Raw genomic sequence first — 27281 nt, forward strand, 5'->3', positions numbered from 1 at the left:
ATTGATCTACTGATCTACATGCATCCAACCTTTACTATCCAAGTACTAACTATTCATGAAGAGATCGTGTGAACTTTTATACAAAAATATTACTTTATTGTCTATTCAGCTATCAATGTACAATGAAGAGTTGCAAGAGTAGTAGCTGTACAAATGAACAAAATAATACGACAATACGAGCTGAATGGGCGTGTGGTATGACCTACAGCAGATCTCAAATGCATGTGCCCTTGGCTCAAGATGAAAGTCAACACATTCAATGCTTAACAAATTCAATGTGTACAAATTCAATGCTTAACTTAGAAAGAGAAATGGTTATTCCACACAAACATGTATAAAAACGCGGATAGCATCACTAGACATAATGTTAAGGCAATAACCTTTACTAGGAGCAACTTTGAGTCTACTAATAAAATTTCAAGTGCGACCGCTGCCGGTGCCAGGTAGTTTAATAAAACTACTATAGCCCAGCGAAAAAGCACTCACCGGACACCAAATAATGGATTGTGTTGAAGCAGTCACAGCTGCTTCAGTGGCTGCTCGAAGTACCACCACATACCTAGTACAAAGTACAAACAACCCTAACTAAATCTGACTATAAATTCTGTCAATTGGCTAGTGGTACATCACTTCGTATAATGTGGCTTTTTTGTCACCGGAACCAGTCACTATGTACTTGTCATCCGTGGAAATATCACAGCTGAGGACCGACGAAGACTCCTTCGACTACAAACATCATAAACTGGTTAAACAAAATACCAAAAGGCTGTGGATGGGTGGAGTATACGCAGACTAGCTATTACATTACGCTCGTTGCTTAATTACTTTGAGTTCAGCAATGTTATTACCTAAAGCTGCAAGTTTTAATTCGGCAGCCAATCGGAAGTTTACAAATAAAAACAATAAATAAATAAAAATGTTCTATGCATTGACAGTTAATTTTGACAAAAATAATCAGGTAGGCCTTGAAAAGTGGATGTTCAGGTGATTTAAAATGCCCTAATTAATTTTTGTAAAGAGAATTACTACAAAACCTAAAAATGACTCCTAAATTCATTTGTTGCTCATTGAGATCACACCACCTTATTGATACATTTCAGAGACAAAAGACATCAACAAGCATTTCCTAGCAGCACATATGACATCAAAACCAGACCATTAGTGGTAGCTTACTTGAAAAATACCAGCACCATATGGTGTTCTCCATGCATTGAGTAAGTTATCCTTTCCTGTGCTAACAAACCATTTGCCACAATGGGCAAACTTGAGAGAGAGGACACAACTCTCATGCAAATGAAGCTGATATTTGTCAGGCTTTGATTCATGCAGTACTTCTACGTATCTGCTCTCCATCCTATAAAGGGATACGGTATAATTAACTAGGATTACTAAACATAGGAAAAATCCCCTATGAATGTGAGTGATAATAAAAAATTAGATCGCAAATTTGTGCAGCTTAACCTACCCAACAGCCAGCCACTCGCCAGTTGGACAGTATCCGAGTGAAAATATCTGTGATGAAAAGTCATGCTGTTGTAGTTGTTTCCCCTGTCTGAGATCCCAGAGACGAACTGTGTGGTCCAATCCACCTGTCCATAATCTGTTGCCATCAGGGGAAATATCTATACAGCTTGCACCATCTGTGTGCCCTTGGAATTGTCTATAAAAGTATACAAATAAGACAATTAACCAATCATGAGGAACCCTAATGAAAGTCTAGTAAGACTAGTCAAAGTGAGTAAACAAAGAGTTTTCTCCTCTCGGTCAATTCCACTGCAAAAAATCCTAAATCATTAACAAGTCTCAATTGAATTGAGAACAACAGCATAAAAACCTGTCTATTAAGAGAGAGAGAGCTTCTATTGTTCTGAAATTAATCGTGAGTTGATAATCCTGCCGAAGCACTAATACCAATTAATCATGAGTTGATAATCCTGCCGAAGCACTAATACCAATTAATCGTGAGTTGATAATCCTACCGAAGCACTAATACCAATTAATCGTGAGTTGATAATCCTGCAGAAGCACTAATACCAATTAATCGTGAGTTGATAATCCTGCCGAAGCACTAATACCAATTAATCGTGAGTTGATAATCCTGCCGAAGCACTAATACCAATTAATCGTGAGTTGATAATCCTGCCGAAGCACTAATACTAATTAATTGTGTGTGAGTTGATAATCCTGCTGAAGCACTAAGACCAATTAATCGTGAGTTGATAATCCTGCCGAAGCACTAATACCAATTAATCGTGAGTTGATAATCCTGCAGAAGCACTAATACCAATTAATCGTGAGTTGATAATCCTGCCGAAGCACTAATACCAATTAATCGTGAGTTGTTAATCCTGCCGAAGCACTAATACTAATTAATCGTGAGTTGATAATCCTGCCGAAGCACGAATACCAAATAAAAATTCAATCTTAAAGCTATGAAAATGTATGTCAGTATCTATGTGACACCTATGAAAATCTTTGTGACTTTAACCAGAAGAGAGAGCTTCTATTGCTCTGAAATTAATCATGAGTTGATAATCCTGCCGAAGCACTAATACCAAATAAAAATTCAATCTTAAAGCTATGGAAATGTATGTCAGTATCTATGTGACACCTATGAAATTCTTTGTGACTTTTACCAGAAGGTGAAAACCAGAAAAGACAAAAGATATATTGAGCAAGTCTAATACTTGCATATGACCAGAAAATATGTTGACGTTCAATTAATTTATTGTGGCAGTCAGTATATAGCTATGAAAGAATTAATTACTGTATCATATTTTTCACTAATTTATTAGTTTTATTTTTCTCAAACATTTTTATTGACACCCTTAGACACCCTCATGTGATGGATGTAGTAGCCTCTACTCAATAATGAGCGCAATGCTAATTTCATATAAGCGATGAAAAACAAAGGTAAAAACATCTGTAGTACATTTTATAATTACTTGTACATTGCAAAACAGCAAAAACACTTGGATAGCAAGACCATTAAAATATTTCAAAGCAAACTTGCATGCAACAATCGTTGCAAAGATGTATATTTATTTTCTTTGGAAAAGAGCGACTTAAAAGAGGGACCATCGAAGACAATGAAAACCCTTGCAAAGAGAAAACTAATGGTTAACGGTCTTCAAATGCTGGACTTGGTTCAGTATCAGAAAATGCTAAACGAAAGTTTGCTGCAAACATCAGGCAACAAACTGAGTGGTAACCAATTTGGTGAAAGTGTGGAGTTATCACCTCGCTGAGTAGACTCACCTGACTAGTTTGTGATTATTGAGATCCCATACTGATATGTTGCCATCCGAGCAGCTGCTGAAGCAGATGTTACTGTTTGGGGCGATGGCGAGAGCATAGCAAGCAGGAGCCTGAGAATTGAGCTCACCTTTTCGCCTTGGCGTAGGCTGTGAATGTTGAAAAGCACGACTGCGTTAAAGCAGAAACCGAGGCTAACACGAAACTTAACATGTTGCATGTGTTACATTATAATACACAAACATATGAAATGTGATGTATGAAAGATAGCTGCCAGCTGAAATTCCCTCAAAACATGTCATACTCGCTTTCTCCATTTAATAGACCTCTTGAATACTATCATAACTTTACAGTATTTATACACAATAAGCATTCCGCATAGGATACTTGTGAGATGCTAAGAAAGACATGCAATACGGGAAAGATGCGTATACAAAAGAAAAACATATTTAACAATTTCAATATTTTACCTTTGTGGTAATAATATTGGCTTATCACAAAACTTATACTGTTTTGTGGCTTACAGCCTCCTCCACGTGTCATGCAAGCATTAGCTTTTAGATGATAAAATACAGGTAATTTATTTGCTTAAAGGTTAACTTGCAACAAAATTCACGTTACAGTTTATTTGATATCAAAAGATTCACCATGTCTTACTCTGTTGAGTCGTAGGTGCCAAATATGTGGAAATGTGATTACAAGCTCTTAAAAGCTCAAAAACGAAAAGCCGCCGTAGATTAGAATCTCTTTATTTCTCTGACGTAGTCATGATAGTTTGGTTATTGTCTTGTCACGTGATGTTCTCACGTGAATTGAAAGGCAAATAAAAAGCTCAATATAAACTTATCGTAGCACTGGTTTATGCTCACTATTAGAGATGCTCGCTACTTTACAGTTTTGTTTCGGCTTGAACTAATTGTCTATCCGTAATCTGATCATGTGACCCAATACTTCGAAAATATTTTCTGCAGCACTTTTCGATTATCACAGGTGACCAACAGGCTCGTCATGATTATCAGACAATGATATGCACTCCTTCGAGCTAAGGTTAAAACGTTTAAAAAAATTTTATGGTAAGTTTTAAGATATCACTGCTAAAAGTGACAGCATTACGATGACGATAAAACAGACGCGTAAGAACAATAGACATAGTTTTATTGAATGCGTGAAGTATATTTGTAAAAATATTTCGACGAATAAGGTCGCACGAAAGTGTAAACAGAAACCATTTACCGCAACTACGTCACATTTGAGTCGTTTTGGTAAGAGAATCCAAACTACGGCGGTCTCGTGCGGCTGCGATTAACTGTTTGTTTTTGAGCTTTTAAGGGCTTGTAATCACATTCCCACATATTTTGCACCTACAACACAACAGAGTAAGACATGGTGAATCTTTTGATATCAAATAACTGTAATGTGAATTTTGTTGCAACCTTTAAAATAATCCATAATAAGCATAGCATTCATCACATTGAAAACACCAGTTTATAATGGAGTATTCCTCTTGATTAATCATGGAACTCGGGCTACGAAGAGAAACAACAAAATCCAACTCACACTTGCCAGGTCCCATATTGAAAGAACGCTTGCTTCCCCGCCAACTATTAAAGTTCGTCCATCTGGTAGAAGTTTAATGGATCTAATATAGTGTTCTCTTTCCTGAAAGCAGACCATATCATGCGTAGCAAGCAACTTGATAACTGGTACATGACAGCGGCTGACCAACTTCAATCTCGGTTTAAAGATTAACTGGCAGCATTTTAAGATAGCATGTTTCTACCAATATGATAATGATATTTCTTTTTTTAGCAATGATTTTAATGCTAGAACAAAAAAGCAGTTTGGATACAAAACACTCGTGATGCAAGTTCCAAACTGTGACATAAGGAAGTGGGTTTTTCAGTAAAACATAGATGAATAGTATACAATGACAATGCCAAGTGCCAGTGATTAGCTAAAGCATGAACCAGACCACTTCTGTTGATCGACATACTAATATATTTTTCTATCTAGTTGCCATACTATATGTTGTGGCTACCCAACATGGAATGTAATTATAACGCAAGGTTGAAGCAGATTCCACAAACAGCAAAAAAACTTGCGCCGTATTTATACGTCTGGCATTACTTTCAACCTGTGGTTATAGAATTACAGCAATCGACGTGTGCATGCGTTTAGTGGTGTGCACTAGCAAGAAATGGTTCCTTGATACAACAAGGAAATATTACCAATTTTCTGTAAAAATTTGCCATTTTTGGAAGTCAGCTGTTTAAAACCTATTGACCTATGCTTTGTTTTATTAATAAAGATTTTGAATGGACAAGTTTTAGACAGTCTAATTAAAAGATTGAGCAATCTAAAATAACTTTGAAGCCTCGTAGCTGTTTCTATAAAACATTTTGCAAAGATTGTGAATCTTTCTGTCCATCTTCACGACTTAGAAATGTTGATAAAACTTGGCTTTAGGTTGAAACTCCCAAAAAAATTATTCAAATACAAATCTGTAATATTATCTACCGCTGTTAATGCAAGAATATTTGGTGCTGTCAGTTAACCTTTAATGATGTTTTAGGCAAACACGTCTTGAAGAAAATTTGAAACTTCGGGGAACATCAATAGGAAGTTAAAAAGATAACACGACTGAGAAAAAAGCTTCATTGAACACTGACCAGACAGTCCAACTGTGAGACTGGACACTTGTTTCCTGATTGGCCAATGTCCCACACCTTCACACATCCCTTGCCACCTGTATATACATGCCTTGTCGGATTGCTGATTGTAACAGCACAAACCACCTGTGAATATTGACAGACAAAACTTAGATATGACGAGCAACAACCTCACTATTACGTCGAACTGCATTTTGAAAGAAGCTTCTTTTATCAAGATATCTTTGGAAGCAGCAACGTACCTCTCCGTGAGCTAGAGTGTTGATTTGTCGTGCATGGCTAGGTATGCCTGGACCAGAGAGAGCGTCTGCAGGGAAAGGTACTGGTTGCATGTGCCCGTCAGCACCTACATGGAATGAGTAAGCTGGCTTGCCAGCACCGACACCACCCAGACCAGAGACTGTTGGTGGTCGCATAGAAGCAGAATCGAATGCTCCCATTTGGAATGGCTAAAAGTTAATGAAGTTGTGAACCACACAGTGTAAACTTGTTTAGTCGTGCATCTTTCATTTTATAGTGTAGCTGGGCGCTGAATATATCACATCAATATTAGCAAGACCCATTCTGGTTCTACAGAACAGTTTCTGTGGTGATATTTGCTAACCAAATCATTCTAATCGACTCTAAAGAACCAGCGATGCAACTAGCTATGCGCCACTTACTGGTCTGTAGGCACCAAGCGCTGCAGCGGCAGCACCAGCCGCTCCTGAAGCTTGATTGTTCGGTAAACCAGCGGCGTAAGCTGCTAGTGAATCATGAGGCATGCCTGTAGGTCCAAGTCCAGCATGGGGACCAAATGGGAAACCAGGTCTAGGAGGAGGTCCAACTGGCGAGACACCCATACCAACAGTCGGATTACTAGGAGGCTTGGCAGGCCGTGTCAACGCTAGAGGCGGAACAGAAGCCATGTTTGCACTCAGTGATGTGGGGGTTGCAGGTTTCTTCTCCTGCAAAGATGCAAAGACAAATATAATAATAGACAAGAACATAAAAACATGTGTTGGTAAAAGTGCACAACTAGGAGAAATGGACGAGGCATACTGAGGCCGCGAGTTCTGACCACTACCCTTCTTGCAAGGCATGCGCAGGGTTGCCCCTACTAGTAGACCCATGACCGAGACCCTAATTAGGAGAATCTTAAAAGGCATGAGCCACTAGTAAGATTTTCAGTTAAACGTGTGACTACAGAGCTATTCTGATTGTAAATCTTTGTTGTTGCAGGTTAATATCCCGAGCTTGTTTTTTATCGCATAAACATAGCACAGCCATTTTTATTATTTTTTTTGGCAATTGAACATTCGGTCTTTCGATCATGAATGACAATGGCATAAGATCATTGACCGGCCTGCCTTACAACCTAAAAAGCAATAATACAGACCGAGTTTCTATTCTAACACGCAGAGCAATCTCCGAACGGCGGGCCCAATCAGGAACGAGCCTTATTACTACTACATTCAGAAAGACTTTTCTCACACTATTGGCAGTTTGGGACAATCCTGCTTGCGTTCCAGTGAACCGACAGATTTATGCAAACTCTGAAGGTTGATCTTACTAGCAAGGTTATAAGACTACGCTTTGCTAGATTCCAATCAAAGATCTGGTAGGACTCGCCACAATCATCATTTGTGAAATTTTGAATGTCGGCAGGATACCCCAGCCTCTATGTTTGCACTTACCATGACTGAGTGGATTACCCGCGTAAAGCATCTTTAGAGCTTATTGAAAGAAAGATGCAATTATTTTGTCAAGACTCGATTAAAAACTTTGCTATAATAAGATCTAGCATTTTTCCATGTGTACCTACTAATATATTCCACAAGTTGGTCAGTAAAAACCTTCATTCATATGATTCTAGCATAGGAATGAGCACACTTTTGCAGAAAAATTACACAATAGCTGGTAAATCACAACAACAAAAAAACTAAACTTGTTTTGACAACAACTTGTAGCTGTAGATGACGGATTTTTAGCAATGAAGGCAATGTGTAAACTGTATGACCCTCTAACCAACCGTCCAGACTCAATGACTACTTTAGTAAGAGGCACTAATTTTTAAAACTAGTACACTACCCTGGCAGTGCGGTGTGCTGTGAGAGATCGTCAGATGTGCCAATAAAGCAGAGAATAAGTACGCGCACAATTATTCCTAAATGTTGAGAGGTGGTTGATTGGCGCAGGAGTGAGTGCTGACTTACTAAGCTGAATGTTTGGGTTCGAATCCCGTAGAATACAATCTTTTTCAACCTCAAATGTGGCTTCAGATAGAAAGACACTGCTCTTATTCTAGTAGAGATTCATGAAAGGCTACTAACTTACAACAATTACTAAGAGTCTTTTATAGGTGCATGCTAAACCATATTAAAGGAGCTGGACTGTCATTACAGTCAGAACATTAAAGGAAAAACGCAACCAATATGATGAATGAACCAAACAATGAGGATATCCATAAAACCAACGCGTAAAAACTAAATAGCTTTGTCTTCAATGTTTCAACCATGTTGGCATGCTTTAAATCCAAAATCTCAGGCTCTAAACGCTGACACTCGAGCTAGATGAGTAATAATATGGAATCACCTGTGCTTCGCTATGTCGGTTTCGCAATTATAAACCAATCTGGAATATTGGGAAAAAGACTAACCAATCATTTATAGTTTTCCTTTAAAAAACGATTAAAAAAAGAAAACATTCTGCTCAATAAACTGCTCGACCAGAATTTTTATACAGCATTTGTTATTCCACTTCAGCAACTCGCTCTTCACAGTGAGATAGCCGTTTTTATCGTTCTAAAATATATCTTCTGAAAGCTTTCTGCGGTTGTTCTAAGAAAACAGCAACTGCTTAGTATGGTGGTATAATTTATGTATTAAAAATAATCATTTGATGACTTTTTTAAAGATGTTAGATTTGAATTGGTTGCTAAAAACATTGCAAAAAACTTAAGTAATGTGGTGGGCGTTATGCACCTGAATGAAGTGATGCAACATTTAACCAGGCTTGTCTGAGGGAAAATCCGGCAATTTACCGAATATTTGAGTTGAAATGAAGCAGACATGGTTGTTCAATAATCCTAGAGTGTAAGCAACTTCTATCAGAGCTGTACTCGCTAATAGATGGTATAGCTGAGCTGATAAGTAATAAATCACTATCATACCAAAAGCTACGGAATTGCGTAAATCTAGGGTAGCCATTCTAGACCCTATGCAAGTAGTTGGGTCACATAAATTATACTACTATGGGTAAACAAACATAAATACAACCAACAACAAAAAACAAAAATGATCCTCTTCAAGTAACTACTAATCCTTACTATAATAAGAGACGTGTCCGTCTGTCTGTAGTCACGCTCATAGCATTAGGAAAAAATGACTCCATAATAATCGAATGGACATATTGCGTGTTTGTCAGAAGGTGTTGCCACCAACTACCTTCTGCGTTGAAGAATAATTGTACGTATAGTTATTACACCTGATGATCTCTCACAGCGCACAGTGACTGCCAGCATACTAGTTATGGATAATTTGTAAGAAAAACTGATAACTTTTAGCTCAATCTGTTAAACCCGGTCAAAATCTGGAATAAAAAGATGTAACTGTATCAAAATTTGATGAGTGTAACAGTACGCAGTCACTTGTTTTAGGCATCAATTATACATATAGGATTTCACATTAGTAGACTGCAGTTAAGAATTGAAGAGAAACATAAACTCGCCATTTTCCCATTTCTGTTCTCTTCTCTTCTTCTCTTTGAGATGAACTTACACAAAATTTTAGCACATTCAATCAGAAGGTATATTTCTATCATTTGCGATTGTTTTTGATGTTTGAGGTGATCTAATTGCCAGGATGTTTCAAGATTAAAATCTATAAAACTTCAACACGGTTAAAACACTCAGATCCAAGCAAAGTGTGATTACGACGTCTGTACGTAGTTGCAAAGAGACCGACAGAATAGAGACCCGTAACACTGCAACTTAAATACAATAGTCGATATCTACTATCACGACCAAAGCAACTAGTGACATCATTTCGAATGTGCTTATCTTCTATGCAATTTAACCGCGATCAAGTTTTCTCGATTTTAATATTGAAACATCCTGGCAGTCAGATCACCTCAAACATCAACAGCAATCGCAAATGATAGAAAAATACCCAATACTTTCTGTTAAAGTTTACTAAACTTTTGTGCCAATTCATCTTTTAGCTATTGAGACAAATCAGTAAATAGTGATGTTTGGTTGGAGCAGTGCATAGAGTATTGGAAAAGACTCTGGAAAGGATTTCTTGTGTCTTTCTCTATCTTTTTGTCTGCTGACCTTTTGCAAGACTGTCAGTAGCCAGCGGTACCAACTCAACACAACTACGTTATGTTATTGTAGAAAGGTAATAGAAGGTAAGCCCTATTGATAGATCTATTGGTGTTTAACAATAATGTTAGGTGCTGAAAACAACCCAATAATGTATTGCTAAACCAGCAGCGAACTCCGTCAACTTGACACGAGAAATTAATCCGTTCTAAACTCTTTTGTCCTCAAAATGGTCTTACGTTGAAACAAAATGTTTTTATAAAAATAAGTTTAGTATTTTGTTTGTTTTACAGTCAAAACATTAAATGATAAATGAAAATATGGTCCTAAGTTTTACTAAAAAATAAACTAAATTGTACGCAATAAACAGCTCGCTTTAACATGAAACAAACTAATAGCATAGAAACGCTAGCCTCATCACTCATTGCTGTCTCTGCACGCCAAAGAGTTGACATTTGTACAGGAAGACTGCTAAAGCAATCAGCAAATGTACATTGCTTATAGCCATGTCAAGCTGTCTGGATGGTGACATGATGAGAAACACAGATATTTGCATACTTACTTCCTACATGAGCCTTTGTAATAGAACTCCGTTTAACAGCTCCTAGCTAGCAGCAGTCGTATGAATGTGCTGACAAGTTACAAGTAACTAGTTTAATTTTAAAATCAAAAAGAAGAAGTCTAAATGACCTCATATAAACTTCCTCCATAAAAAAGAGTTGTGGCACGGCATCAGTCACATGATAGATAAGGATGTTTGAAGTGAGCTAAGCACACCTGCTGGGGCTACATGTGTTAAAGTTGGGAGGTTACTAGGTATCTGCACTGCCTTCTAATAATTGTCATCTGCTAACTGCCAAGCATTCTTAACTATTTGGAGACCAATAGTCCTTAGAGCAATATGACACAATCATATCCCAACTATTAACATCAACTGTAGCTCAGATGAAATCTCAACAGAATCGGAGCAATCCTAGCTTTTTGCAACCTACGATTAGTGCTGTCAGCCACAAATAAGTTCAAATGTTAGAAATTTTAAATTAACATAATTTAAGCAGCTAAAATGCTGCTACGACGGTATTGCTGAAGACAAGCGTGAGCTAAAACGATATTGATAGCAATATAGCAGATGGCCAGCGAATAATTCCAATAAAAAAACCTATCAACCTGTCTTTCAGTGAAATCCACAGTGAGACATTTAACAGATTGCTAATAAGGGTTAGGACCTATCTGAAAACTACCATCTAGCAGCTATCTAAAGGCTGTTACAGACATAAAAGTAACATCATTGCACTAGCACCAATGGCAAAGAAAAACAAAAAAATCCGAAACATGCATTAGACTCTGACCTTCAATACCATCACAGAAAAAAAGCTCTTGTTCAATTGTTTTCAGAGTAAAAATAAAAACAAATTCTCCAAAGAATAAGATTGCGACTCATTTTTGTACAAAAAAAATGAAACCAACATTAGCTTAACCCTTTGAACTCTAACAGCCGGTATTCCGGCGTTGCGTAAGGTGTGTCAGAAACCCTAACGGCCGAAATACCGGCATTCACATGGCTCTGTTTGCAAAAGCTGTTTCTAAGTAACAGCGTAAACCAATCGAATTAATTCTTGCACAGGTTTTTAGACCAGAAATTTCACTTCCATTTGTAAGTTTTTAAATATTTTGATCTACTTGTTTGTTATAATCAAAAATTTTATTTGAACAATATCGTGCGAAAAATCGATACGACTCGTTCGTTGGCAGGTGATAAATGATTGTGATGCAAAGAGCCTCATGTCACAAACTATAATTTTCCAGTATATTTTGAATCGTGAAATGATGATTAACATGTGCTCGATAGATATGATACTACTGTAAATGTTTTTACGAGTTTTTAAATCGTACGAACATTTATTGTTTCAGCCTGAATAATGGTAAAATACTGTTTTTTCTGTTTGAAGAGATTAGCTGTGGGTTGCGCGACTATTCTACTAGTGTTTCACCAAATATCATTGTATTATGAGCCCATTTAGATATATGCAATAAAAATTTAAAACAACTTCAAATCACTGAAAAAATTGCCCAGGGTTACTGACACACATTGACAAGAACGGCCAGGGTTGAAAGGGTTAAGGCAGGCTCACACTATATCGCCGTATCTTGGCGTTGATGCCACAATACTTCGGTGATCGTCGATGAAAACAATGTTCACATTATCACAAACCCATCCGCCTTTGCATCAGTGACGTAATGTTCTTAATTTTCTTTTTAATTTTTGTAAAGAAACCTCCTTGTTTTCGCGTGACTGAAATCAAATACTAGTCTCGCAGCAATGGTCACAAACAGAAATAAATAAATCACGCTATCTGCGATGGCCAATTACCATCGCCGGTCGTTGATGCTCGGCGAAAGATCGGAAAAGTGTGACAGCAGCAAACTTTTCTAACGTGTCCACGTTGCTTCGTCGAGGTCATAATGGTTCACATAATTGACGATGAACGCCGAAAGGAAAACGCTGACACACGGCAATATAATGTTATGAAACTGCCTTTAGCTAGCTGATTTACAACACATTGACCTTGATTGATGGAGATATTTATGTTATCAAAACAATTTTAAAGTAATGGCATATCTATTGAAACAGCTCTTCAATAGACTGTACCAAGCTTTGCTGCGAGTAGACCATACCAAGCTTTGCTGCCATTATATTCCAACTACGTAACACATAAAGTGGTTAAACAATCAAAATTCACAGTTTCACGGACAATGAGTTCACTAAGTGTTAAACCTTGTGTTGATGTGTTGTTCATAAATGTTAGCGCACTGAAAAAACTAATGAAGCATGATTCAGCATTAACATACATGCTACTAAATGATGCAAAGGCTTTCACAGTTTTGCAGCGGTTTTCTAACAAAGGTTTGGGGATGAAGCCCCAGGCCCAGAGTTACCAAATAACTGCCGTGTCAGGGCACAATGAAACAGTAACAATCAACAATGAGAAAAAAATCCAACCTCATGCCTGAATGAGTCGCATGCGCCGTAATCGCATTGGCCAGCACTGACTAAATAATTCATGCCTCTTTTACACCGAGAGACGCTTAGATTCTACAGTGACACTCTTGGTTTTTTAAAATAATCTTTTGAGCTAGAAGATTAGAAAACACGCAGGCAAATCTCATTATCAGAATATCCATAGAATAAGTACAGCTGAAGGTTGTATCAAGTCCAGCTAAAGGTTGTATCAAGTCCAGCTAAAGGTTGTATCAAGTCCAGCTAAAGGTTGTATTAAGTCCAGCTAAAGGTTGTATTAAGTCCAGCACTGAAGGTTGTATTAAGTCCAGCACTGAAGGTTGTATTAAGTCCAGCACTGAAGGTTGTATTAAGTCCAGCACTGAAGGTTGTATCAAGTCCAGCTAAAGGTTGTATCAAGTCCAGCTAAAGGTTGTATCAAGTCCAGCACTGAAGGTTGTATTAAGTCCAGCACTACAGGTTGTATTAAGGCCAGCACTACAGGTTGTAATAAGTCCAGCACTACAGGTTGTATTAAGCCATGTGCAAGTGAAACAATATGTTAACACCTGTTAACATATTGTTAAAGATGAACTTCCACAAACCTTTGGTTGATTTTATCAGAAAGTATCGGTATTTCTTTTATCATTTGCGATTTTTGTTGTTGTTTGAGGTGGTCTGACTGCCAGAGTGTTTCAAGGAAAAAATCAAAAAAACTTCATCATGGTTAAAACGCTCAGATCAAGTGAAAGTGTGATTATGACGTTTATAGTTGCAAAGAGACCAACAGAATAGAGAGGCATAACGCTGTAATTTGAATGCAATAGCCGCAACAAATCAAATATCAAATACCGCAACGATAACAACTAGTAACGTCATTTCGCACGTATTGTACAACATGTAATTGAGCGCCACCTTTATTTGAATGGCACTTCCAGTTGACTGCCATTATGGACAGGTTAAAAAATAGAGTGCCACCCTTTAATAGAGCGCCACCTTGACACTGGTTGATCTTTACGAACCCACAATAGTGAGTGATCAGTAGAAGTGTCTGCAAAATGGTACTAATAATTACTTGGTTATATCAATAACAATTCATTCTTTCGTTATCCAACTCCAGAGCTTTTCATTTTTTTTCATTAAAACTTTAAAAGCAATACAAATAGAAATAATTAATAACTGTATCCGGCTAATAGTAGCTATTTGTTTAATGTGGTCTTGATACTTGGAAGTACAGTAGACGCTTCTACAATGTAAATAATCCGTTCCAGGAACGTTTACGTCGTAGGGATTTTATGTTGTACAAACAGTAAAATACATGTAAATTGCCTAATCCGTTACAGGATCTCTCCAGAGTCCCCCTTTGGCCATACAAAAGGAAAAAGCTAGACTTGACTTCTTAATTTGTTGGCTGTATCGTAACTGTAATATTATTAGTTTGCACAGACAACTCGTCTCCTTTTTCTGATCAATTTCACTCGTTTTATACACTATGATTGCTGTAATTTTACAATAAGTTGATGAGAAACGGCACATATTCGACATTCATCTACAACGATTTGTTTATTTTTTCTAGACAGCAAAGTTCATTTTGCAAAGTAAAACTAATAACAAATATTTTATATGATTACAATAAAACAAAAAAATGTTTTTACTATAAAAAAAGCGGAATCTACCTGTTCATAATCTATCCGCACCAAGGGGGTCAAGGTTATGATAAGAGATAACTTTTGGCAATACTCTCAACTTGTGACATTCAGATTGGTAGGCCGACGCTGTAACACCTGCACCAATCGATCGCTTTCAAATATTTATTTAAATTGTGCAGCTACCTATTCTATGTTTTGTCGACGCACCTGACGATTTATCACAACATAGATGTCAACTATGTCATGGAAGTTGTATATATAACGCTATACGTACATCGTTTTTTGTTTTCTCACAAAGAGCGGCGAGATACCGTAAAACCTCAATAGAAACTTTGAATTTAACGTAAATGAATTTAGCTTACTAAATATTTACTTCAAGCTAAGTTTTAATCTTTCACTAAAAGCGCTTTAATTTGTCGTTCTGTTTTTTAGCCGCGTTCTGCCTCGCGTTCACTATTACTTTTAGCCAAACTTTTAAAAACTGTTTTCAAACGATTCAGGGAGAATGACCGAGCGATGCTGTTCTCGAAAACGGCCTCTCACATACTTGTCTATGTAGTGTAGTAGCCAGCAACAACCAGACGATCAATGTAGTTGCACTACATTGATTGTCGGGTTTCTGCAACTACATTGATTGTCGGGTTTCTATGCAAATATACCACGGAAGTACAGTGACACCTCAGTTCTCAAGCGCTTCGGTTCTCGACCAAAAAATTCGAGATTTGTTCGTCCCAGATCTCGAACATAAATTCGGTTTTCGGCCAAACTGGAACATGCGCATTGGAATTAAACGTTCAGAACAGCTTCAGAAACAGCATGGAAACATTCGTTAACAAAAATAAAAGCAGGTAATGCTTCATACATTGTTTACAAAAAGGAAAAAACCATCTGGGACGACGTCCTTCTATCGGAGAGATTTGCTAGGGAGACAACTCCTCCAGTTGAGTTACCCTAAATTGTTTTGGAGGATTCTCCTTCAAGGATGTAAAGTAATCGTGCCATTGCTGTTTATATTTTCTTTTTTCACACTATTTTTGATGTAACTGATCTGTCGCATTTTTTGATGTGTCATTATCGATTTCTGCAATTTTTGGTGTTGTATCTTAACCTAGGATGTTTTCGATGTTTTAAGAGCAAAACATACAAAATGTTTACTTTTTGTTTTCTTTTGTCATCATAGATATAAAAATTTTTATTAAAAATAAACCCGATCTATATCTACCCGTTTATATTTATAGTATGTAGTATACAGTACAGTTTATAGCGTAAAATGTTAAAAAAATACTTTACCGAAGTTACTTTCTCGACTTGGAACGGATTAAAATTTACATACATTAATTCTAATGGGAATAATTGTTTCGGATCTCGAACAACTTGGTTTTCGAACAGCTTTCTGGAACGGGTTATGTTCAAATACCACTGTATTTTGAACCTACTGCTAATAAGATTTTTTCTCCAAAAATGAATCGTGATTGGCTGAAACATTTAGGAATTTGAACTAGATTTTTAGAAACACATACATGGCATTCTCTATACACGCTCAACCAAATACTGGTCGAGATGCCAGTTGCTTTTCAAATTATATACACAAGGGCATTTTCGTCAATTACAGTAAAACACTCCCATAATGTATACCTCCTATAATGTTAATTCCAAATAACGTAAAATTTATGTGAAGTTTTTGCGTCATACTACGCAAAAAATTCCCTATAACGTAAAGTGTGAAGTCGATGCAAGTTCTCCAACTCGATTTGAAAAACGAGAACATTGTAGTTAGCCTTAAAAATACGACATGCATATAGCGTTATCTCTGTTATATAGACAAGTTCCACGAGTCTAGTTTGCCGTAATAGATTGTCAGATGTGTTGAAAAACATAGAGGATAAGTAGCTGAGCAATTGTTCAGAAATACTAAAAGGCGAATGATTAGTGCGGGTGTTACAGCGTCGATCTACCAATCTGAAAGTCACGAGTTTGGAGTATTGTCAAAAGCTATTTTTTATCATAACCTTGACCCACTAGAGACGTATAGACGACGTACCAGTAGACACATCTCTTTTGTTTTAAATGATTGTAGACATACAAAGTATTTATTATTAGATTTCTGTTGCAGAATAGACCTTACTGTCTAGAAAACAAACTAATCGTTGTAAATGGATTAGTAACTTATTGTAAAATTATCGCAATCATGGACCATAAAAGTAGTGAAAGTGACAAAAAAAAGAGGAACGTTGTTCATACAAAGCAATAATAATGCGATTATGGTAGAGCCAATAAATAAAAAGTCTAGCTTTCCTTTTGTAGGGGGACCAGGGATAAGTTTAAAAAGATTTTGGAACGGAGTAGACAGTTTACATGTATTTTACTGTTCGTATAACATAAAATCTCTTTGACATAAACATTCTTGGAATGGATTATTTACGTTGTAGGACAATCGGCTGTAAAAGAAAATTGAGGCTTGAAACAACCTGAAATGTGGTATTTGAAAGCGAAAGACTGCTTAACAACTTTGTGTTGTTAACAGAAGTTGAGGTTTCACCTGAACACGGCTCAATAGGACCTTTCAAGAGTTCATTTACAATGAAAATAGCACAGGGCATATGTGAATCGAACATAAAGTGAAAACTGACTGCATGAAAAATATCTTTACACTTAAAAAATAGTTGCAAGTGGTTTAATTTTTAATTTGTAAAGAGATTTGTAGAGATTTATGTAGATTTGTTACAATGTAACAAATCTACATAAACCCTAGCAGTTTCCATTTGATAAACTTCTTAAGGAAAGCTTAGTGTGAGCGGCAACGCCTGCTTCTTGCCTTCAATAATAAAGCCAAACCTTTAATAATGTGATTTGTTTTTACTATGCAAAACAATTCATACCTCCTTAATGGTTTTATGCATATGACCGTTGCTAGGGGTATTGCTGTTGGTTGTGCCATTATGCGAAGAGGTTTCGCTGTTCGGCGTACTGCGTGCTTCTTTCTTTGGTTTAATGTCTCCGTTGTGTTCACGAGGAGATCTGTCAAGCTTGTCTAGACCATTTACAGGTGGAGCAGAATCCTGAAAATCGGTTATATGATCATATTGAAAACTTTACTATACTGATGATGGTTGCCAAGTATCAGAGTTATTTTCTCCTGTTGCGCATGAACTAGGTTCTGACATCTAATACCTAGCTTACACTTAGCTAATTATCCTTGCGGTTAGTTTTAGGAATTAATAGACAAGCAATCAATACATGGCGCAGCAGAATCCTTACTAAAATGAATTATATAAACTGCTGCTACTAAAATTCTTGAGCAATGGGAAGCATGCACTTTTTGATACCGTGTAATGAAGAGTCAGAGCTGCCATCAGCCTGAGGCACTATACCAACCTCGTTCACCTCATCCACTACCAAGTCTTGATCACTCTTCTCATCATCGCTGTTGTCAGCAACAGGAGATGGCACTCGTTGCTTTTTCATTTCTGGTGCGGAATCAGTAACGGGACTCCGCACTCGACTCGCACTACCGCGCTCATGAGGCACAGGAATAGATGCAGGAGATCTGTTTCTAGGCTGCAATTAAAATCAGCAAAACTACTGCAAGAAAACATCAATTAACAATTCAAACAAACAGAATATATAAATGGCAATGAGGACGGTGAGCATATAAAAGGTCGTGCTGAGGTCACATCACCGTATGATCTGGACTACATTGTGCCACAATCTTTTATCATTGTCATACATAAAATAAGCGGTGGGAAAGCGGGATGCCGAGCAAGTTCATTGTTTAAGATGCAATGCCAATTTACTAGAACTTGATGAACTGAAGCTAGCTCGCTATTGGCTGAGTAAGACCAAATGTCAAGCGATATTTTCAGAATTTAATTGGTCGCTTACGCGTAGATTAGGGGAAGTGTCGAAGAGGGCAGAGCCTATGCAGATGTGAACAAGAGCAAAAGATTGATTTAAATAGCATATGCAGCATGCCATCAACAAAGTGAGAAGTTGAACATGTAATTTGAGACTAAACAAAACGTATGACAATTGATTCCCACCAGTTATTGATTGAACGACTCTAGACAAACTTGTCCAACAAACAGAGCAAGACAAACAAGCAAGTCTATATTTGCTGAGCTCCAAGCATCACAATGCTTTAACTAAACATAAAATATTTAGAGCTTTAGGCACTAGTGCACTCAATGCCTCCATTCTATAATGTAACCAAATTGTATGAATATTGATGGAATGTCTCTGACAGCAGGCGGCACTATTAGCTGGCCTCCCACCGAGGATGTAAGACCGCCTAATGAGCTGATTACGAGATAACACTCTTATTACTCTTATTGTCATATCCTCAGAGCTCAGCTTTAGCTCGCAGGTTGCTTGTTTATGCTGCCTGCCTAAAATACAGTGCAGACCAAGTAAAGTATGCGGACCAACTACAATACTCTCTCCTCTACAAGCTAGTAGGATTGTTGGCAACAAACACATTTTTCCAGGCAGCTATAAAGGCTGGAGCAGCAGGTGGAGGCAATATATGATCAGGCATAAGCCGCCCTAACTATGCACGGCATGGTAATGTAAGAGACTTGCCGACATAGAATGGTTTGTGGTATAGTGTGGAGTTGGCCCCTAACTATGTAGTCATGGTAATGTAGGAGACTTGCCGACATAGAATGGTTTGTGGTATAGCGTAGAGTTGGCCTCTAATTATGTACGTCATGGTAATGTAGGAGACTTGCCGACATAGAATGGTTTGTGGTATAGTGTGGAGTTGGCCCCTAACTATGTACGGCATGGTAATGTAGGAGACTTGCCGACATAGAATGGTTTGTGGTATAGAGTAGAGTTGGCTAGAGACCGACCACCGCCTGAAACCGCAGACCACAGAAACCCTTACCAATAACTAATAATGCATCATCAACCTCAGCCTAAATGTCACTCGTGAATGTTGCCATGATAATACAAAGTTCAATGCTAATATAATCCGGTTTGCCAGGTTACGTGTGCGCGACTCTGAAGCTGTAAGGCACTAGGCTTGAGGAGCTATTTAAAGTCCGCCTGTCATAGCTTCATGCAACGCCTGTCATAGCTTCATGCAACGAAAAAAGTGTCAACAAGAAGCTGAGCTGAACATGTGACAAGTTTTGCCTCAGGTCAATGGCACGCCACAAACTCTGGCAGTTTCCACAATGGATAAGAGACAGCTCACCACCATGATCACCACACCCAGACAATCACCAGCTGCGACCTGCCAACTTCAATACCTATCGAAAGCAACATCCATGATGGCCAATATGAGTCTCATTATGTATTACAACCTGCTTTCCATCTGCAAAGACTGATATTGTTGCACAGATATCGTCTAGCAACAGCATGCAATATGCTGTGAGCCATTGACACATCGACTCTAGTTTCAGTGGTAATAGTACGTCTACTCACCAGCTTCTCTCCATCTTTCATCTCCGACTCCTTCATCACTGGGGGAAGGTGTGGAAGGCCGCCTAAAGAAGTCAGCGCTAGAAGCCCGGCAGCGGATGTAGAGGGCATAGGTGCCATTAGCCCGGAACTTGCAGCCAGCGATGCCAGTCCAGCAACACTGGAAGCTACGGTGACGCCGGAAGGGAGCATTGGCAGTCCTGGAAGTTGACCTAGCCCCGCAGGTAAACCCGGTGGAATCTGCACCCAAAATATCATCAATATCTATAAAACTGTTGTACAGAACCAAAAGTGGACTGACAAAGCGTAACATATTCCGAGCTAGAGGATTGTATATATTCCTTACTGCTGCCCATAGAGTACTGGCCAGTCTAAACATACCTCATTGCATATCTGGTACGACAACGAGGCAATGTTCCATCATAACTATGTAAATGAGCTTAAATAATGCAATACGCTTTTAAAAAAGCCTTGCAATGAAATACTTCTACATAAAAATATGAAAAAGCTAACTTACCGCTAGATCAGCACTTGTGAATTGTTTAGCTCGCTCCATTGCGGCAGCCACCTGCGTTTGGTGCTGTTAAAACAGAACAGGATTAGTAGAGACCAAGTCTTTTCTCGAAGTATGCGAGTAAATTGCAAAATTTATTGCAAGGATTGGCTGCCAGCCCACTACTCACGAGTAGTATATCACATATGACGATGCCAAATTTCTTGACAAACTGGCCAAAGCATTGCCCTACGCTGGTAGAATCAATCAACCAAGCAGTAAAAATGCTACAAGATGTGCAGATACTTTATACAAATGGATGCCAGTGGTGCCAGCCAATCTACAGTAAAAAAACTTTTATATTCAAATCCTGTGCATTCGTGTAATTCCATTAATACATTTAACTCTGTTGGTAAGCATAGATCCTTCCATGCTCGAGCTCCATAAAGAGCTGTGAGCAATCTCTTCTGCTAGTAAGATACGAAATAAGCTTCAATTACATATTGGTTATACCTTCCTACCATGTCAGGTTGTGAGACTATATCCCTACAAATATAGTAATCACAGTACACTGGTAAGGAGTAACTAACACACAGAGTGGTAAGACTATTCCCCTAAAGATATAGTAAACACTGCACACTGGTAAGGAGTAACTAACACAGAGTGGTGAGACTATTCCCTACAGATATCGTAAACATTGTACACTGGTAAAGAGTAACTAACACAGAGTGGTGAGACTATTCCCTACAGATATCGTAAACACTGTACACTGGTAAGGAGTAACTAACACACAGAGTGGTGAAACTATATCCCTACATATACAGTAAACACAGTACACTAGTAAAGAATAACTAACACAGAAAGTGGTGAGACTATATCCCTACAGATACAGTAAACACAGTACAATTGGTAAGGAATAACTAACACAGAGAGTGGTGAGACTATTCCCCTACAGATATAGTAAAGACAGTACACTGGTAAGGAGTAACTAACACAGAGTGGTGAGACTATATCCCTACAGATATAGTAAACACTGTACACTGGTAAGGAGTGACTAACACACAGAGTGGTGAGACTATATCCCTACAGATATAGTAAACACTGTACACTGGTAAGGAGTAAACCACACAGAGGAGTTGGCGATCATATGAGACTATTAATTAGCAATGAGACATGTTGCGTTTTCCTCTTACTAAAATCCTGTGGTCTACCACAAACCACAACTCTTTGTAAAAAAAAATCAACTAACGCCAGTAAATAATGTTGTTGAGTTATTTTGAAAAGCGGTCTAATTATGACAATTAAATGACAAAAGCTCAGATTAGAGATGAGGATATTACGATTAGGTTTCTGCGCAAACAATGATCACCAAACAATCTAGTAACACCAAGACACAACTGGGAGATTATAAATGGAGGAACATCATTATTGATCATATACAGAACAGAGTAAAATAGTTAGTGGCAAACCATTCCTTACCTCCTGAGATAGGAATTGCTGCACCTGAGTTAAGATGGCGTTAAAGCGCTCCACAATCTTCGCCTATAAAACAGGAAACGGCATTAAATGGTTACTACACAGGTGATAAACAGCGATTAGACAAAGAATCAATCCGAGTCTGATTACTGTTACGCTAAACTCAGAAGGGACTGCACTCTGTCTATTAATAGGCCAATAATTAGCATGACCAAGAAAGAGGTGCTGAGCAAGGTGAGAGCTTTATTCCGAATTAGACCGCTCGACATACCTGCTTGTTTAGTTCGGTGTGGAGGTTTGCAGCCATCTCATAGTACTACAAAAACAAGAGTATAAAAAGTGACACCATGGTGACAGGTGTATAGTTGACTGCTTGCATCGGGCATCCAGCTCCATAGCAGACAACTATTTAGCTGGACACTAATAATAGCCCAGTATTATAGCTCTCTATGACACCGCATCATTGCCTCAACTCACCGCTAGGCTAATTAATTTGCACTGAGAGAGTTTTAGCTATGGCCGTGCATCCCACATCGCATTAGCATATCATTATTATGCTTCATGCTTCTGATATCTCCCGGTGGTTTGCCTAGTGTGGTCTCACATCTGCCTTGTGGTAAATTGTTGCAGGAAATTATACATTAAATTATTCAGACTCTCCGTAGCGCACAAACGCGCAAACCATCCTCTCAGTTGTCAATTAACCAGAATCATGTATGCTTGCGAGTCTAGACCATGTGATGCACACATTACCAAGGGTAAGACCATTAGCAACTGCAAAACATTAATTTTAGGAGTGTTACTCGAGGGAAAGGCCATTGCAGGCGTGTTAGACCCGACCTTTACAGCCCTAAACTGTAATCACCCAGTTACTTACTAATAAAGAGATAATAACCTTCTTTATAAATAACTATCTCTATAAGACAGTTTATGTTAATTAAAACTTCCTTCTCCCAGGTGGAAGGGAAAGCTTTAACAATTACTCGAAATAGCGGTCGACCAATACTATACCGAAATTCTCACCAGAAAGTTTTAAATAGGCAACAGGCACTCATTGTTTACATCCGCACATGTGTAAAACATTTATAAGTATAGTTATAAAACATCCACAAAGTACACTGTATGACATATGATGCTAGTACTAGTGATTAGTTAGAAGTTAAAACTATAATTATAGACTCATGTATCAATATCATATTCAATCAAGTCACGCAGTGTAAAACGCATTTCGTGTTAAATTTGTAGAAACACCGTAAAACTGCGAACAGCGTTGTAACCAACATGAAGTGTTCACTATATCACCTGATATATAGTGTTATGTACATCTATGTCATACCTATCATTCAAGTTAACAGTACACCGTGTACATGCTTGCAGACAACTTCGCTACATGCCTAGTGTTTAGTTTTTGAACAACCAGAGATACTAATAAAAGGATGGAAATCCTTGTCCATAGATAATGGCGTGTATACGGGTGGTAATGGGCGTTGTTTATAATGTATCGAAGATTTTTGTAAACCATGGTTTTTTTAACCGAAAGTGTCTATAAAGTTTGGCAGCAGGGCATCAGGATAAGTGTGGCAATGGCATGTTTGGCGATGCAAAGGCGTGTAAGACATCCTAGCAGTGTTATCCCTAGAATGCTACAAGGGCCCATAATAAGACAGAGCAAGACACAGCTGACGAATCTATGAATCTATGCGTGAGAAGTGACAGTAGTTCATAAGATGGCAGATGTCAAGAAGAAGGGCACTGTACAGATGAATACAATACTGCTACTGCTGCGTCAGCAGCACATCCACCTTACAATATCTACATGGTGATAGATAAAGCAACATATTACGAATCCTATTATTAAGGTCAGTGAGGAGAAGCTAGACTAGCCAATAAGTTGCCTCCAGTAGAGGGATACAAGCAATGTGACAGCAGAAGTTAGTTGGCAACGTTGACAATGTGTTGGCAGCGAGTACGTAAAGCTGATTCGAATGTTAGGAGAGACAATTCTACGTTTACATCACTTAAACATGGAAAACTAGTAAAATAGTTTATTAGCCAATGAAGAGAATGAGAATAGTTTTAAAACTTGTATAAATGTTTCTCGTCATGCTACCAGTTGTCAAAGGAGAAGAACGTAAGACGGCTTGGGGCATGGAGTGAGTGTGATTTGAAACTGATCAACTTACCAAGACAAGTAGTAGATAGACATGTCAGTGTTCTAGGAGCTGTGGGCAAGTTTGCTTTAAATTAATGTATGCCAGTACACGATGAGACTGGTGTTAGAATATGCACGCATATATTGTAATGATAAACCTGTTTGCTAAACCTAGTTGAAAAGTTATAGTCAATTCCAAATAGCTACTCTGCATAAACAACAGGAAATAGATGTCTGTTGAGAACCACAACATTTTAACTAAAAATCTATAGCTCATTCCATATCACCTACTATATTTTATATTACAGATACATCTGATAGTCAGGCTATAGTTATAGATGCATCCTCCAGCTATTTAAAGGAAAAAATAAGTTGGAAGATGAGAACAAAGAACATCTGATAGCGCTATAACTCATATCTCCAGTCGCTCAGTCAGACCTACCGACAACCAGATGGAGAGTAATAGGAGAAAGTGAACAAACACAGACACTATCGAAACGAAATCAGTCTAGGAGTTCATCATGGTAAAGGCAACAGCCATTAACCTACTGCCAGTGTCAGCTTCATACGCAGACACAATGTCAATACTGCTAGTTACTTGTACTAGTTACTAGTACATAATAGCAAATGATTTGAGACTTACCATAACATTTGCTCGCTGCACTTCTGTTTTTTCCTGCTGGAGTTTATCGTATTCCACCTTGAGACTACAAACAGTACCAACACTTCAAACACTCTAAATAACAGATAATATGTGAACAGTGAGTCACAATCAAGACATACCACTGGCTAGTTCAGGGATCATGTGTCAAGCCAACTCATGGGTGCATAAAACCAGACAAGATTCCATTTACCTATGATACTGTGTTTGTAGAAAGTTAAACTCTTCTTTTATCCTATCACATGACTCGCCAATGGTAAATTTAAAAGGTTGACCAGGCTGTGGAGGGCCCTAAAATAGATGGGAATACGCAATAAGTCAAAGAAGAGTAAGATGCAATGCGAATTGATGATCCACCACAGCTTGGGAATAAAGCAGACTGTTTTCAGCCACATTTGGTTTTCCTCACTAATCGTATAGTGACAAGGAACATTGGCATTTTTTGCAATCGGAAAGCTATTTGGTGCAGAGTCCAATCACCAACCATAGAACAACACAGGGTATAAGAAAGGATGGCCATGCTTACCGGGTGTCTATTAGAATACATTGTGTTAACGATGGGTTGACAGTACCAACTAAACTAATCAGAAGTTCATCTCATCAAAAGTCATCATGAGATGCAAGCCTTGATCATGATAGTATCACTTAAACTGTCCTTCGTCCTAGTTACTGAAATAGAACAACAACATGGCAGAATTATGAAAACTATATGTTAGAAACACGTTGTACTGCATTGCATATAGTGCTACTACCAGCAGAACACAAGTTTAAAAGTTATGCCCACCGTGACCTCATTATTATCCAAAACAACACTACCTGCTATGAAGCTATGTTAAATACCATGAGCGATAAATGTAACAACCGAACTCTAGCTAGGTACTAGTTGACCACATATGAAAAACTAAACAAAGGCTGGTGAAAGTAGGGAACTACTTACAGATCACCATCAACAAACTCCGTTATCACACCTCAGTTTGAACGAATCAGTGCGTGACAAGCAGTGCAATTGAGTTCATATCGTCATCCATGAACTAAATAGTTCATACAATGGTTACAAAAGAGCTCTCTCAGCCTGTTTATAACCTACCTTGGACATACAGATTGTGCTTTCGAAAGTTATGGCGAACGACACTCACCTTCGATGTCTGGTTGCAATTACAAAATGCCCGTTCGACCACCTGCTGTTTATTCTCCTAGTGATTTCGTGTATTAGTTTAGTACCTAACTATGTCATTCAAAATCGCCAGGCTTTTGGCTGTGAGAACTGCCGTGTGAGCTTTACTATCAGCCAAGCATCAAATCGACAGACTAGCAAACAAAGACACCCGCTAACCACAAAAGCAGCCAGAGCAAATGAACTAACCTGATTGGTCGCATATGGCGTTATTTCATTATTAGATGCAACGTGTATGGGCGTGGACTAGAAGCTATTGCAAACTACATCTACAAATCAGCGAAGGGGATGTAGACTGCAGGCTGTCAATAACAACCACGTTGAAAATAGCTATTCTTTGACTTACAATTGGCTCATTTAGAAGATAGGTTAAGATGAAAAACCTTTTTGAAAACAGACTACTCAGGTTAGATTCCAGCCTCATTGGAGCGACAGGCCCATGAATACATGGTGGCACACCACCACTGCTACCACCATCACTATGTTTCCATGATGCGCAGTACTGCGAAGCAGCCCCCTCCGAAGTCGAGGGGATTGTACGTTTCCATGCTGCGCAGTGGTTTTCAGCAAATACCGCAAATTAGCCAGAGAAGAGAAATTGTATAAATCGAATCGCCTGATGGAGAAATAGAATCGATCACTGATACCGAACGTCATAAACAGTCTTTTTTATTATTCTGTCGTCATTATACTTTTATTTACAATACACATTCACAAGGTTTTACAAACCTTAACACACTTTTTACATAGTAATATATTTTTAGTAAGTATTTTTAAGTAATGTATTATTTAAACGTTAATTTAGGACTTGCCACCTATTTTTCGAAGTGTTGGCATCGATAACAAAGTCCAGGAAAGTAATCACCTCATCATCCTCGTGAATGCAGACTATAATTAAATTTATGTGAAAGAAGATCGGAAGAATAGTGAAAAAAAACAAGATTAGCAGGACAACCTTTGTACTAGTTTATGGCCATCGAAAAATCTGTCTCCACGGCATGAGAGCTATGCGCAGCCACTGCGCAGT

General features: G+C 38.1%; 1 protein-coding gene across 1 annotated transcript; it reads right to left on the reverse strand.

The window, feature by feature from the left end:
* Nucleotides 1-69: 69 nt before the first annotated feature.
* Nucleotides 70-26397, reverse strand: LOC137391692 (transducin-like enhancer protein 4). The gene is made up of 18 exons (XM_068078218.1): nt 26217-26397; nt 25607-25749; nt 25274-25371; nt 25063-25126; nt 22539-22583; nt 22271-22333; nt 20816-20878; nt 20302-20538; nt 18250-18432; nt 17754-17933; nt 6587-6871; nt 6167-6373; nt 5925-6050; nt 4813-4914; nt 3259-3404; nt 1466-1660; nt 1174-1354; nt 70-726 (listed from the first exon to the last, which is right to left on the reverse strand). The coding sequence occupies exons 2-18, from the start codon at nt 25625-25627 to the stop codon at nt 616-618; spliced, it is 2307 nt and encodes a 768-aa protein (XP_067934319.1). The 5' UTR covers nt 25628-25749; nt 26217-26397; the 3' UTR covers nt 70-615.
* Nucleotides 26398-27281: the final 884 nt, after the last annotated feature.

Source organism: Watersipora subatra, chromosome 3 (genome assembly GCF_963576615.1).
Source record: "Watersipora subatra chromosome 3, tzWatSuba1.1, whole genome shotgun sequence".
Taxonomy (NCBI): Eukaryota; Metazoa; Bryozoa; class Gymnolaemata; order Cheilostomatida; family Watersiporidae; genus Watersipora; species Watersipora subatra.

Coding starts and splice junctions, on each gene's coding strand:
- LOC137391692 (XM_068078218.1), bottom strand. CDS start 25,627: ATGTATTCTAATAGACACCCG. Junction 1,355..1,465: donor GGCGAGTGGCTGGCTGTTGG/GTAGGTTAAGCT, acceptor ATCCCTTTATAG/GATGGAGAGCAGATACGTAG. Junction 727..1,173: donor ATGGTGCTGGTATTTTTCAA/GTAAGCTACCAC, acceptor TGATGTTTGTAG/TCGAAGGAGTCTTCGTCGGT.